This window comes from Entelurus aequoreus, linkage group LG19 (assembly GCF_033978785.1).
Source record: "Entelurus aequoreus isolate RoL-2023_Sb linkage group LG19, RoL_Eaeq_v1.1, whole genome shotgun sequence".
NCBI lineage: Eukaryota > Metazoa > Chordata > Actinopteri > Syngnathiformes > Syngnathidae > Entelurus > Entelurus aequoreus.
The window spans coordinates 25,367,200-25,383,048 of NC_084749.1; the positions used below are offsets into that span (position 1 = coordinate 25,367,200).

At 40.1% G+C, this 15,849-nt stretch overlaps 1 protein-coding gene across 1 annotated transcript in view; it reads left to right on the top strand.

The window, feature by feature from the left end:
- Positions 1-15,849, top strand: part of LOC133635472 (receptor-type tyrosine-protein phosphatase S-like) — a 267,952-nt gene that overhangs the window by 169,067 nt on the left and 83,036 nt on the right. The window contains exons 10-11 of the mRNA XM_062028688.1: positions 4,822-5,142; positions 13,111-13,304. Coding sequence (XP_061884672.1) covers positions 4,822-5,142; positions 13,111-13,304 — 515 coding nt within the window. The remainder of the gene's footprint in view (positions 1-4,821; positions 5,143-13,110; positions 13,305-15,849) is intronic.

Sequence of the window (15,849 nt, forward strand, 5' to 3'; positions counted from 1 at the left end):
TTTCACACATAAGTCGCTCCTGAGTATAAGTCGCACCCCAGGCCAAACTATGAAAAAAACTGCAACTTATAGTCCGAAAAATACGGTACGTCAATCTCTCGGTTCAAGCTAATGCTAGCGAGTATGACCAGATTTTTTTAGTTAGATCTTACGAGGTTCATTGTGGCATTTGCTACGCCAACTAGCGGCGGGAAGACACATAACCCGAATTTTTGTCCGCAACTTAAAGCACAACAGTTAGCCGAGAGTCAGCTTGTATTCCGAAAAACACATAAGCCGAGGTACCACTGTGATGTGAAGCTTCAAGAGAACCCCGTGTTAAGTATCAGCAGAGGTTATTCTGCGGTTCTACAGTTCTAGAATCCATAATCCTACTGCTGGTCTTCTTCATGGCTAATGCACTTTATCAAAGCTGCGCCACAGCCGGTCTTAAAGTGGGGGGGTGGGGGAGGCCTGTGCGCGACGATAGCCCCGGCCGCTGTCACATTCGCGGTCTTTATACTACATCACAAAGATTGAGGACTGAGCAATCATTGTTGGCGTGGAGAGTTTTCAAATACAATACGGGCAGAGGAAATAAGCTGGAAGGTTCCAAATCCAGTAAAACCGTAAGTAAATAAGCCTTTTGGACACAGAGAGAGGATTGGAACTGTGTGTGAGGTCTTGACCTATTTGTCGTCAACCCCAAGACTCTCTCTGATTGCCAACCACAAGACTCTCTGATTGGCAAACACCTCTGCTTTTTATCGTTTTTACCAAAAGTGACCAGCCTTTGTGCAGTACCGTTAAAATTGTACGGATTCCCTGGTACGCGCTCTCTTCCCCCAGGTCGCGTGTTTCCGAGCGAACCTCAATCTGACAGTAAGCTCCACCAAGACGCAAAAAGCACAGGGCTATGAAATGGGATTTATTTCAACAAATTGCGCTTGTGGCATGCGGAAAAAAACCGACAACCTCCCCTCTCACAGTCTTGTGGACCTCTCCGGCCCTAAACATACATGAGTATTAAGCAGCCCTGAATACAGCATAAAGCTAACCTCTTTCTCTCAAATTGGGCCTAAATGTATGTCGATAGAACTCCAAATGGAAGGTGCATGCTTTCAAATTTTGTGATAGCTGTCAAAATCGGTCACTAAGTGTCAATTAGAGAAAGCACTTGCTGTAGTCCAGGGCTGGTGGTAAGAAAGTCTCTAAAATGTTGTTAGTGGATGCCAGGTACGTATGATGCAGACACCGCCTGTTGTCATTCTTTTGACGTTTTTTTTCCCCCCTGCATATGTAAAGTATTATGTTTTTCCATGTTTTCCTGGTTTATTTTTAATCATGATTTACACAAAAAATACCCCATGACTTATTCACTATACTTTTGTTGTATTATTATAATGAAGGTCATTTTTTATGGAATGCTATTTATCTCCTATTTTCTCAGTTGTGCAGTTTTTGCATGTAATAACACCTCGTGTAATAATGAACAGGGCATAACACTGAGTCGATTCCCTCTTTTTAGAGCCAAGATTTAAATCTACAGAGTAGTCTGGGTATTGTTCACAGATTTTATATCTACGTCTGAAACAGGGGTGTCCAAACTTTTTCTACTGAAAAATGAAAGCAAGCTGGAGGCATTTTTGATATATTTCATTGTAACCATTATGGCTTCCCTCAATGTTGATGAACGTTGAAAGTCCCGAGGACCCAAAAGGGTCTCAGTCATTAAAGTGTTGAAAATAAATATATATACATCAACTTCAGATCTATACAGAGCCTCTAAAGCAGACCTGGGCATTCTGCGGCCCGCGGGCCGCATCCGGCCCTTTGTGCGTCCCTGTCCGGCCCGCGTGAGGCCAATCATAAATTACAAAATAAATTTTAAAAAGTATCTATGTCGAGTGTGCAACACAACGGTGCTGCTTTTGTTTTGAAAATCGTTATTTGTATTACTTCCGTGTGGACGTATGCGTGTGCGTGATTGTGAGTGAATGTGAACAGCTGCAATCACAAAATACAAAATAAAGTTGAAAAAACATCTATGTCGTGCGCGCAATACAACTGTGCTGCTTTTATTTTGAAAAGTATTATTTATGGGCGTGTGTCCGTGTGTAACCTGCGAGTGAAGGTGCACATGCAGCGACAAGTGATGCACGGTTTACACCCGAGACGCTAAAAAGAGAAAAGTTGATGACGAATGGCGTGTTTTCAACAAGACATGGACTGCCAAGCAACGTTCCCTCTAAGGTGCGTGCCTGCGCAATTGCGCACTGCTCAAGCGTCCGCTGCGCGCAGCAAATATATGCCGCGCACCAAATCAAATCCCATCTGAATTCTAAACAAAATAAACACATTTATTCTATGTAATTTTGCAATGCAACTTTGAGTGACAGTGACAACAAGTGGCCCTAACGGTGTTCGTCAACACCGTTCAATTGAACACCGTTCAATTATTGTAACGTCTATCGAGATGCTTCGAGGACAGGAATTATATCGATCACTTTATTGAGCAAAACTGTTTATATTCGGACATAACCACACCAAAAACATGAGTAAAACACTTCTATCTCGAAAAACTAGTCATTTTCTGCCGTACAAACCAGGCCAAAACCAACTTGTCATCTGTCACCAACACGCATACCACTAAACCACTGGTGCGTTTATGGCCACACAAAAAGTCAGACAACTCAAACACCACACAAAGTTACACTATGACTCCTCAGTCATACGTGTGCTTATTTTACTGTCATTTATTATTAATGTTAATTTATTTATTTTAGTCATGGAATGCTGTTACACACACTATGTTGAAGTATTACTATTATTATTAATTATTATTATTATTATTATTATTTATCTTACGGTATATATCAAAAATAATATTGAGCAAAATTTAATTGAAATATTGTCGATGTGGCCCTCCAGCAGTGCTCGGGTTGCTCATGCGGCCCCCGGTAAAAATTAATTGCCCACCCCTGCTCTAAAGGGACATGGGGGGGAAAAAATGTTATATATATATATATATATATATATATATATATTTTTTTTTTTTTTTTTTTTTTTTAAGACATGTATCTCATGCATACAAGATAAAAATTTAAAAAAAAAATATATATATATATATTTTTTTAGACATCTCGTGCGCACAAGAAATTATCTCGTGCGCCAAGAAAATTTCTCGTGCGCACAAGATAGTTTCTCGTGCGCATGAGATAGTTTCTCGTGCGCATGAGATAGTTTCTCTTGTGCAAGAGATACATGTCTCAAAAAAAAAAAAGATATATTTTTTTAATTTTTTTTTTTTTTTTAATAATTGTATAAAAAGTTTCTCATGTCTAAAGAAAATAAAATTATAAAAAATAAACTTTCCCCCATGTCCCTTTAGGGGCTCCGTAGATCTATCTTTTAAGTTTGAATTAGTTTTATGTTCTATACCCTTTTTGTCAAAACCCTCTTTAATTAATAACAAAAACACATTTGCAGTATTTTCCTCCAAAAAAAATCATCAAAACGGAATATTTGATGTAAAGTAATTAGAGCCTTAAAAAGAAAATTAATTCATAACAACATTGCTTTTGGTTTATTCGTATTGTTTATGAAATAATCATCAAACTCACTCATAAAAGTATTAAGATAAGTGATATATGTCAATATATATTGTTTGCTTTCAACATTTAAATCTTTAGACCAACTTTAGATCGTTTTATAGGATTGTCATTGCACAAGTACAACGAAACTATGTTTTCAGCACAAACCCGTTCAAGATTAGACAAACAAACAGTGTACAGGTTTACAGAACAGGCCACGAGGCGCCCCGTAAAAGATAAGAAAAAGGTCAAACGCTGGGGAAGAAGATGAGTAAAAAAAATACAATCTAGACTGGGCTCCTAAGGGGGCCTAGTCTGGAGTGGGGAAAAACCTCCATGCCATGCACACATAAACATGTTACATTTAATCACGACAACTCGCAACAGAGGGGCAGGGAGTTGGGGCCCTGGAGGTCGACTGCTGCTATGAAGCGCTGCCAGCCGTCCATCACCCCGAGGGGAATCAAGCGGTGGTGAAGGCGTGGGGTGGGGGAGGGGGTGTGCGTGTGTATATATATGCCCATTGTCTTGGGTGTGTTATTATATCTTAAGCATTGACAGTTGTAAAGTAAAAAAAAACGTCAACATGGCAGCTTTCTGTTGATTTCAATATTGCAAAATTTTTGGGGGTATTTTAAAAAAAAAAGTGTATGATGGACCTTTAAAAGATTAGCTGCGGTCCGCACCTGGCCGCACTTTGGACACCCCTGGTCTCCAGTGTAATATAGTCATTATCTTACATTGAGAACAAAACTGCATGCGATCCACCGAAGATAATCAAGGCAAAAGTCAGCATAAGTGATCATGTTAAGATTGAATGACTTTATGTTGGCCTACTTTGTGCATTTTACAAATGTATTGGGACAGGTTGCCTAGGAAATTAAAAATGGAGGCTCTCATTTGATGACAATAAATATAATATGTTTTAATTACACATTATAAGATTCATTATTACACTATGTCAGCTTTTATCAATTTCTTCATTTTTGTCCACATTTGCTTGGTTATTATTTTCCATTTGTTCCAAAGTTTGTATCCCTGTTTATTTTTGCAATTTTATTTGTTAAAATTGTTATCCTTTTTTTCCCCCCCCAAATTTCCTTTTTTATCATTTTCTTTATCTCTCCCATCTTTTGTATGTTTTTGTTTTTCACCCCTTCCTCCCTCCTTACCCATCTACCCGGTTCTCTACTCCCTCCTTCTCCCCCGCCCTCCTCCGCCTTCCTTTCTGTCCTGTCCGCCTCGCCAGATCCTTCAGCCCCCCCTCAAGACATTAAGTGCAGCAGCACCAGCTCCACCTCCTTGCTGGTAAGTTGGCGCCCCCCGCCACTGAGGAGCCAGAATGGTGTCCTGGCGGGGTATAGGGTGCGCTACCAGGTGGTGGGACAGGCGGAGGGTGGCGGTGACGATGTGGAGCCAATGGAGGAGCCCACCGTGCCTGCCTCCGAAGAGCAGGTGCTGCTGCAGCGATTGGAGAAGTGGACCCAGTATCGCATCACCGTGTCTGCCTTCACGGTTGTTGGGCCGGGCCCTGAAAGCGAGCCCTTTAACTGCCGGACGGATGAAGACGGTACATGAACATCTAATGTCTATATCAGTGCTTTTCAAACTTTTTTTCAGAAAACACTTGGCTCTTCAAGTACACCCATAATGACCAACATTAAACTTCAGTAGCGTAGTAGGCCTAAGTATTCATTAAAAATGAGACAGGGGTTATATTTAAGTATGTTTCATATTTTTAGCCATTGTAAATAGAGATGTCCGATAACATCGGACTGCCGATATTATCGGCCGATAAATGCTTTAAAATGTAATATAGGAAATTATCGTATCGGTTTCAAAAAGTAAAATTTATGACTTTTTAAAACACCGCTTTACGGAGTGGTACACGGACGTAGGGAGAAGTACAGAGCGACAATAAACCTTAAAGGCACTGCCTTTGCATGCCGGCCCAATCACATAATATCTACGGCTTTTCACACACACTTGAATGCAAGGCATACTTGGTCAACAGCCATACAGGTCACACTGAGGGTGACCGTATAAACAACTTTAACACTGTTATGAATATGTGCCACACCGTGAACCCACACCAAACAAGAATGACAAACACATGTCGGGAGAACATCCGCACCGTAACACAACAGAACAAATACCCAGAACCCCTTGCAGCACTAACTCTTCCGGGATGCTGCAAAATACCCCCCCCCCCCCCCCCTGCCACACCTTACCCCCCCACCTCAACCCTGCAACCTCCTCATGCTCTCTCAGGGAGAGCATGTCCCAAATTCCAAGCTGCTATTTTGAGGCATGTTAAAAAAAAATAATGCACTTTGTGACTTCAATAATAAATATGGCAGTGCCATGTTGGCATTTTTTTTTCATAACTTGAGTTGATTTATTTTGGAAAACCTTGTTACGTTGTTTAAAGCATCCAGCGGGGCATCACAACAAAATTAGGCATAGTAATGTGTTAATTCCACGACTGTATGTATCGGTATCGGTTGGTATCGGAATCGGTAATTAAGAGTTGGACAATATCGGAATATCGTCAAAAAAGCCATTATCGGACATCTCTAATTGTAACACAGTTTTAACAGTAACACTGTGTTTCTATAATGGAAAATTAAACACTGTAATCAAGTGATTCTTTGGCGTACCACTAGTGGTATGCATACCACAGTTTGAGACTTACTGGTTAATACTATGCTGATGTTGATATTCTACATGGTCCCCGTTTAGGCAGAAAAATATAGTACTCACTACAAGCACTGCGGTCGTCCCTCCTTTATCAGTTTATTGGTTCCAGACCTGACCGTGATGAATACATTTTTGCAAAGTAATAAATCGAATATGTTCATAGTAGGAGCATAAAAAAAAACTATGTACAACCGTCTAAATAGTTTTGTTTTTTTATATAATTAAAGTTCTCTAAACATAAAACAACACCCGTGTAGTCACCTTTCAAACAATACAGTAGTGTTTAGTGTGTTCTACTGTAAATTACAGTACTCACACTGCAAAAAAGAGTTGTCAAAATATAAGATAAAAGATTAGACCTTGGCCAAAAAATTAAACTGAAATTAACTAGCTGCATGGGCAAATAATTTTACTTGATAAGACATCTTAAATTAAGATTTGTATATCTGGAAATTAGCATAAATATGTATTTTAATCTGAAAACAAGCATTATTCCATTTGCAATTTCTGAATTAAACATCCTTGATTTTGCAGAATCTTTAAACTCGATTTTCTATGTGAGGGTAAACCAACATATGTTCTTTGAATACTTATTTTCTCAATTTTAAAATGTGTAAACTACAATGGAACACATATCATATATAATTATTCATGCTAAAATTAAGATTAGATAAAGATTATTTATGTATTTAATATTTGTTTACTTATTATGGTAAAGTATTTATGTATGTATTCACTGTTCTGTTACAGAGAACAAGGAAATGGGATAACATTGCTATGGTATGAAAAGTGTTAGGATTAAATAAGCTCAGCTTCTTCCTACTCCTTTTCAGACGTGCTGTAATGAAACAACTGGCAATATGTGATGCATTACATTGTATCGTATGCATGTTCGAGATAAACTGAAACTGAACTGAACTGAACTGAAGATTAGTCGATGACTAAAACTAAGTTAATAGGTAGGGATGTCCGATAATGGCTTTTTGCCGATATCCGATATTCCGATATTGTCCAACTCTTTAATTACCGATACCGATATCAACCGATACCGATATCAACCGATATATGCAGTCATGGAATTAACACATTATTATGCCTAATTTGGACAACCAGGTATGGTGAAGATAAGGTACTATTTTTAAAAAATTAGTAAAATAAGATAAATAAATTAAAAACATTTTCTTGAATAAAAAAGAAAGTACAACAATATAAAAACAGTTACATAGAAACTAGTAATGAATGAAAATTAGTCAAATTAACTGTTAAAGGTTAGTACTATTAGTGGACCAGCAGCACGCACAATCATGTGTGCTTACGGACTGTATCCCTTGCAGACTGTATTGATATATATTGATATATAATGTAGGAACCAGAATATTAATAACAGAAAGAAACAACCCTTTTGTGTGAATGAGTGTAAATGGGGGAGGGAGGTTTTTTGGGTTGGTGCACTAATTGTAAGTGTATCCTGTGTTTTTTATGTTGATTTAATTAAAAAATAAAAAAAATAAAAAACGATACCGATAATAAAAAAAACGATACCGATAATTTCCGATATTACGTTTTAACGCATATATCGGCCGATAATATCGGCAGGCCAATATTATCGGACATCTCTATTAATTGGTTTTAAAACTAGGGAAACTAGAAAATAATCTTGAAATAAAATTTAAAATCTTGGCAAGTGGCAAATAATTTGCAGTGCAAAGGTAGCCCGGAGGATCCTCCAAGCATCATTGCTAGGGCCATCACCCGGCCAGTACAACACAGCCATGACGTGAAAATACTTCATCGCATCCTGGGTAATTCCCCCGTCAATGTTGTTCGGTCAAAAGTCAGTCAATTTGACAGTCACAGCTACGGTCATCAGCCGTGTTGTTAGCATTGCGTTGCCTGCCTGATGTCGAGGATGAAGTGCATCAACAGAGTGAATCTCCACCTCGCATTGCCCGTATCGCAGTCTTGTTAACATTAAGTGGCGCGTCGGTCCTGGAACGTCTTGTCCTTCGGTGTCGTTCACCTCAGAGGCTCGCCGATCTGGAGATGTGTTATTGATGAGGCAGGAGTTAAAGATGAAATGCATCAAAAATGTGTTACCACCAAAAGTTGATTGTTGCGGTGAAGATACAGTAGCGCCAAAATTAGCCCTTGATCCGGAAACAGAATTCATGCTTGTTGACTATCTTTACCAATCGCCACAAAATACACTATATTGACAGAAGTATTTGGCCACCCATCCAAATGGTGAGAATCAGGTGTCCTAATCACTTGGCCCGGTGTATAAAATCAAGCACTTAGGCATGGAGACTGTTTCTACAAACATTTGTGAAATAATTGGCCGCTCTCAGGAGCTCAGTGATTTCTAGAGCAGTGGAGACGCGTTCTCTCGAGTGATGAGTCACTCTTTTCCATCTGGCAATCTGATGGACGAGTCTGGGTTTGGAGGTTGCCAGAAGAACGCTACATTTCGGACTGCACTGTGCCTAGTGTGAAATTTGGTGGAGGAGGAATTATGGTGTGGGGTTGTTTTTCAGGAATTGGGCTTGGCCCCTTAGTTCTAGTGAAAGGAACTTTGAATGCTCCAGGATACCAAAACATTTTGGACAATTCCATGCTCCCAACCTTGTGGGAACAGTTTGGAGCGGGCCCCTTCCTCTTCCAACATGACTGTGCACCAGTGCACAAAGCAAGGTCCATAAAGACATGGATGACAGAGTATGGTGTGGATGAACTTGACTGGCCTGCACAGAGTCCTGACCTGAACCCGATAGAACACCTTTGGGATGAATTAGAACGGAGACTGAGAGCCGGGCCTTCTCGACCAGCATCAGTGCGTGACCTCACCAATGCCCTTTTGGAAGAATGGTCGAAAATTCCTATAAACACACTCTCTGCAACCTTGTGGACAGCCTTCCCAGAAGAGTTGAAGCTGTAATAGCTGCAAAAGGTGGACCGACATCATATTGAACCCTATGGGTTAGGAATGGGATGGCACTTCAAGTTCATATGTGAGTCAAGGCAGGTGGCCAAATATAGTTCAATAGAAAACAAGACAAATGCTGCACTGTAATACTTATAATACCTAACTCAGGCCAGAAATATGAAGACTATTGGTTAAATTTTTTTGTTTTTGTTTTTCCATAATTTGAACAGTGTTGCAATAGACAACTCTTATCTGATTGATGAGTCAAAATAGTGAGAATATTTCTGCACGGACTTCATGACTAGAGAGAGTGAAACAATTATTTTCCTTTATAAGCTACAGGAACGCGTCTATAAAAAGCATATGTAAAGAAACCTCTTAAACTCACACTTGGGAAGACTTCGGCGTGTCGCTATCAAAGCATAATTAACCAAATGTATTTTACTACAGTTGTACCACCTCCGTGTTCGGGCTTTATCTGCCGGCTTTTAACAGAATCCCATTGCTCAGCCGAGAGCCGTTAAGCATTTATGGGTGCTTTCCCCCAGCAAAGTCATATTTCTGCACGTTTATGGTAGCAACGGTAGGCTGGAGGTTGAAGAGACAGATGTGCGCCCACTGAGGCTCGGATATTCCAACTGTAAAAGGATGACGTACGAGAATAAATCCCTTTTCTTGTCATTAATAACTAGTGCTCTGGTGTCCTTGAGCATGACTTTCTGCGAAACAATAATTTAGCTGATAGACTGAGGGAAACACTGAATTCTTTGGTAATGTGTCAACTGTTAGTTGCTAAATGAGCCAAAGGCCATGTTCACACTGCAGGTCCTTTCCGGTTATTTTTTCCCCATATTATCAGATTTTATCAGTGTGATCAGTGCAATTCTTTTTTTTGTTTTGTGTGTGACCCAGGCCTCTCTAGTACGTGGTCTTAAATATCATTAATCACAACTTGTTTATTTCTCAACTGATTTTTTTCTATGTCAAATCAATACACATCTAATTTGGGGAAAACAATACTCCTAAAAAAAGTTATTACCAGTGTTACTTTCAATCGTACACAGCAAAATGTGCCAGCATTCTTGTTGTCTTCGTTTTCCAGCTACGCTGTATTGCCAAAAGTATTTGGCCACCCATCTAAATGATCAGAATCAGGTGTCCTAATCACTTGGCACGGTGTATGTATAAAATCAAGCACTGAAAGAATGGGCCGCTTTCAGTGATTTCCAGCGTGGAACTGTCATAGGATGCCACCTGTGCAACAAATCCAGTCGTGAAATTTCCTCACTCCTAATGATTTCAAAGTCAACTTTAGTATAAGAAAAGTGAAGGGTTTGGGAACAACAGCAACTCAGCCACCAAGTGGTAGGCCACGTAAACTGACAGAGAGGGGTCAGCGGATGCTGAAGCGCATAGTGCAAAGACTTTCAGTTGCTACAGAGCTCCAAACTTCATGTGACCTTCCAATTAGCCCACGTACAGTACACAGAGAGCTTAATGGAATGGGTTTCCATGGCCGAGCAGCTGCATCTAAGCCATACATCACCAAGTCCAATGCAAAGCGTGGGATGCAGTGGTGTAAAGCACGTGGCCACTGGACTCTAGAGCAGTGGAGACGCCTTCTCTGGACTGATGAGTCACACTATTCCATCTGGCAATCTGATGGACGAGTCTGGGTTTGGAGGTTGCCAGGAGAACGCTACATTTAGGACTGCATTGTGCCGAGTGTGAAATTTGGTGGCGGAGGAATTATGGTGTGGGGTTGTTTTTCAGGAGTTGGGCTTGGCCCCTTAGTTCCAGTGGAAGGAACTTTGAATGCTCCAGGATACCAAAACATTTTGGACAATTCCATGAGATGGCACTTCAAGTTCATATGTGAGCCAAGGCAGGTGGCCAAATACTTTTGGCAATATAAATCAAATCAAATCAAATCAACTTTATTTATAAAGCACATTTAAAATTTACCACAGGTGTAGCCAAAGTGCTGTACAATGGGCAGGTTAAAAGATAATACGAGTACCGAGCAAACACAACACAACACAAACAGAACACGATAAAAAATAAATAAATAAAACATAAAAACAGGTTCACAGCAGGTGTATTATGGGGCGCCATTGCAGGATGGATATCACTCAGTGTTAAAAGCCATGGAATAAAAGTATGTTTTTAAGAGAGATTTAAAAACAGCTTGTCTAACACTAAGAGGTAGGTCGTTCCAGAGCTTGGGAGCAGCAGTGGCGAAAGCTCTGTCACCTCTAAGCTTCAGCCTTGTGTCAGGGACCGTCAGTAGCAGCTGATCGGCTGATCTTAGGGATCGGGTGGGGCAGTAAGGCTATATAGTTCAGTGCCATACAAAATGATTGCCCTCTTCCTTCCTAATCTCATACGCAAAATAATTTGGTTCCGAAAATGTTGACTGAGATTGCACAAAATTCTTGAAATTGGCACTAATGCACGCAGACTGAGACCTACTCCAATCAGGGCCTTGTTTTCTTCTGTAAACACACTTTTGTGTGCATGAGGATCACCGCACGGACCCATGTTGTTCATATTAAACACAACATTCTTGTTTCACCTTAATGTAAACGACGACATAAAAAAAAACAGATTTAACAATTCTGCAGTGTGTCCATTGTGTAGAATAGATCTCCCAAAATACCTTTACCTAAGGTCACCAGTTAGAAGATAAACATTGCAACAGAACTATAAAACGGATACATATCAGGTTTTGGGCCTGTCACAGTGCGTGAATCATTGACAGATGGCTAACATTACCAGAGCACTAAGCCATATTTCTATGGATGAGAACCACAGCACAGCGTCCATAGAAATGAAAAATGGCCTTCTGTACAAGATATTACGAACGTACTGGAATATTACCAGATCAAGAGTGAGATCGACTTAAATTGGCTTGTGATTAAAGGAATTGGATCATGATAGCGACTTCTTTTATTGGCACATTCTTTCCAGAAAGGCAAATACTGGACATTCCAAAACACTTGAAAGTAAGAGAAAGTGCTACTTAGCAAGATGTACATACAATTTGTGTTCAATGCATAGCAAAATGCTACAAATAAATATAATTACAATATATAAACAATACAACAATGGTTGTTTTTTTTAGATGTTCTCATACACTGCAGGCAAATGACTGTTATTATGTTTGTGCTATGGCAGAGCTTATGGAAGAATATAATCCAATCCAATCCACTCTATTTATATAGCACATTTAAACAACAAAAATGTTTCCAAAGTGCTGCACAACAATATTAAAAACAGTATTAAAAACAATATTAAAAACAATAATCAAATATTATCCTTAGCTCCACCAATGACTGAATAAAAACAAAAAATAAATAAATATAGAACCAATATAAAAATAAATATGAATAAAAACAATTTTAAAGGGGAAAAACCAATTAAAACAGTAAATAGAAATCAAAATGTATAAAAAAAATTTTAAAAAATAAAATATACTCCTGAGAACCAGTGTCCTCTGCAGTTGACATTTGTTGTCGCTGTGTTTTGTCGGTGTCTGTCAGGATTCGGGAAAGAAATAGCCGTGTTATGCAAAACTACACTGCACTGGATGCTGGTTTTTAGAAGAATAAGCAGGCAGTTTGTATGCTCGCCGCGTCTTTGTTGAATGAGGGCAGTAGGGAAGGGAGTCATATGGTCCCATTCCTGGTCGGATCTCGCGTGAGAGGAAGAGGGTGGGTTGGCGGGGTTATTCATGCAATGCAGTCTGCTGAAAATTATGGAAAGCACCACTCTACATAGTGGTCCAAAATGGAATGTTGCGTTTCATGTGTCAGGTAAGCCAAGACGAATGGGGCCTTATGAATCCTCTTCCGACTGCAAGTGATCATTGGTTTTGCTGATATGTTTTAACATTAATATTCAATGTTCTTGTAGTTCCTGGCGCCCCTCCGAGGCGTGTGGAGGTGGAGGTCTTAAACTCCACCGCACTCAAGGTGATGTGGCGTTCGCTCATGCCTGGGAGGCAGCACGGCCAGATCCGTGGCTACCAGGTCCACTACGTCCGCGTGGAGAACGGGGAGTCCAGGGGCCTGCCCCTCATTAAGGACGTCATGCTGGCCGACGCCCAGGTAGGACCAGCTCCGAGTCCTCCTTTGCATCAATGCCGATTTTTATTGCATTCAACCGTGTTTCTGGGCAAGAACAAGAATGCCTCGGTAAGCTTTTAGAAGTAGCACCAATTTATTTCAACACGCTGAGGCAACACATTTAATATATAATGGTTATAAAACTAACGGTGCAAATATTGCTGAGTTCTGGAGGTCATAAGGGTTTTCTTCCCGCAAGGATATTAACCGTCTTAACTTCAATATTCTTTCACCAAGAAAAGTAATCAAAGCGTTCACTCTTTTGTGCAACTTTCCCTTCATGGCTTTTATTCGGAATATCTGAACCCTTTCTTCGTGGCCGTATGCAAAGACTGAAAGGAAGTGCTGATTGCTGAGTCTGCAACAGGAAAGGACTCAAAATTGGCATGAAAACATTTCACCGCAAAGGTTGAACGGAGGCAACTGGACTCTTCTTGTTTGTTAAAGACGTTTCACCTTTCGGCCAAACATGTCCGTCCTGACATCTGTCCCCCAGTGATTGTCTCACAATGACCACTAATGAGTTGTTTTGCCACCAGGGAGGCAGACGACCTATTGGTATGCAGGGCGGTCGTTCAGCAGCCGCAATAACAATAACAACCCAATTGGGACCACCCGCAAAGGGACACACCCACAAGAGACAATAAACGGGGAGATTCTCAACCTAAAGTTCTTGTTTGTTAGAGGCTTTTGGGCGAAAAGGTAAACGTCTTCAACAAACAAGGAGAGTCCAATTGCCTCGATTCTAACTTTTGCGGATCACCAGGACTTTAATAACCCTCAAAGTGTTATTAAAGTTATTAAAGGGGATTTTGCCTATCATTCGCAATTCTTATGTAAGACAAGAACTAGGGATGTCCGATAATATCGGACTGCCAATATTATCGGCCGATAAATGCTTTAAAATGTAATATCGGAAATTAACGGTATCGGTTTCAAAATTATCGGTATCGGTTTCAAAAAGTTAAACGCCGCTGTGTACACGGACGTAGGAAGAAATACAGAGCGCCAATAAACCTTATGGGCACTGCCTTTGCGTGCCGGCCCAGTCACATAATATCTGCGGCTTTTGACACACTCACAAGTGAATGCAAGGCATACTTGATCAACAGCCATACAGGTCACACTGAGGGTAGCGGTATAAACAACTTTAACACTGTTACAAACATGCGCCACGCTGTGAGCTCACACCAAACAAGAATGACAAACACATTTCGGGAGAACATCCGCACCGTAACATAACATAAACACAACAGAGCAAATACCCAGAACCCCTTGCAGCACTAACTCTTCCGGGATGTTACAATATACACCCCCCGCAACCCCCCCCCCCCACCCCACCCCTCACACCTCAACCCCACTTTTTTCCATAACTTGAGTTGAAGTTGTTGAACCTTGTTACATTGTTTAATGCATCCAGCGGGGCATCATAACAAAATTAGGCATAATAATGTGTTAATTCCACGACTGTATATATCGTATCGGTTGATATCGGTATCGGTAATTAAGAGTTGGACAATATCGGAATATCGGACATCGGCAAAAAAACATTATCTGACATCTCTAACATGAACACGTGTCTCGTTTGTGCATTCTAATTTGTAATATAAGGAAAGTACGAGGTGGATACAAATGAAGCCAATGGAAGTCATCTATTTCCTCCATCTGAAAAACATCCAAAAAACGCCAACAATACTCTAATACTCGTGACCTGAATATGAACCAAGTATTAGTGATGTTGTTATTATAAGCGCTAACACAGAGGAACTACTTTTCGTGGCACCGTGATCTCAGAGAGATAACTCGCTTTTGCAGCTATTGTCATCGAGCTGCTGCATTGCTTCTGAGTTGGTGAAAGTTCAATCTAATTTATACATCGTGCCTTTCACTTGTATAGTAGAAGGTTGTTGCCATAAACCCGAGAAGTTGGTAAAGTTTGACATTCAACTAAGACCTGGAGATGGCGAGAAAGTCACGAAAAGAAGCTTGATTGTGCCCACCTTTACACCTGCATTAGGATTATGATTAATTGTTCATCTAAACGGAAATATAGGAATATCCTATCAGTGGGCATCCCAGTGAGAGCAGACATTCATTGTACAGTAAAATTGTTTTATTATATTTGTATTTTATTTCTTTTTTAGCACTTAGCAATATCGCTACTTACTGGATCTGTTTAGCACTCAGCTTCTAAACTTGTAGCGCATCCTCCGTATATTCGGGCTCAAAAATACAAGGTTCTGAATCATTATTTGTCCCAAAGTAGTCGTCGTTTTCTCTCATGAAGTCTGCATTGATTGATAGTAGTTGTTTTTGTTGAATGAAATAGCGAATGTTGTGATGCGTCTGTTAAATGAATACGCCTCCGTATGCTTAAAAATAGCAAAAAACATAAACACTACGTGTTATTAACAATATGCCTGTTACTACATTACATAAATACACCGTGAATATGAAACGATGATGGAGGTTTTAGAGTGCTTTTAAGGTGGTATAGAGCAAATCCCATTGGCTCTATTGTTAGCTG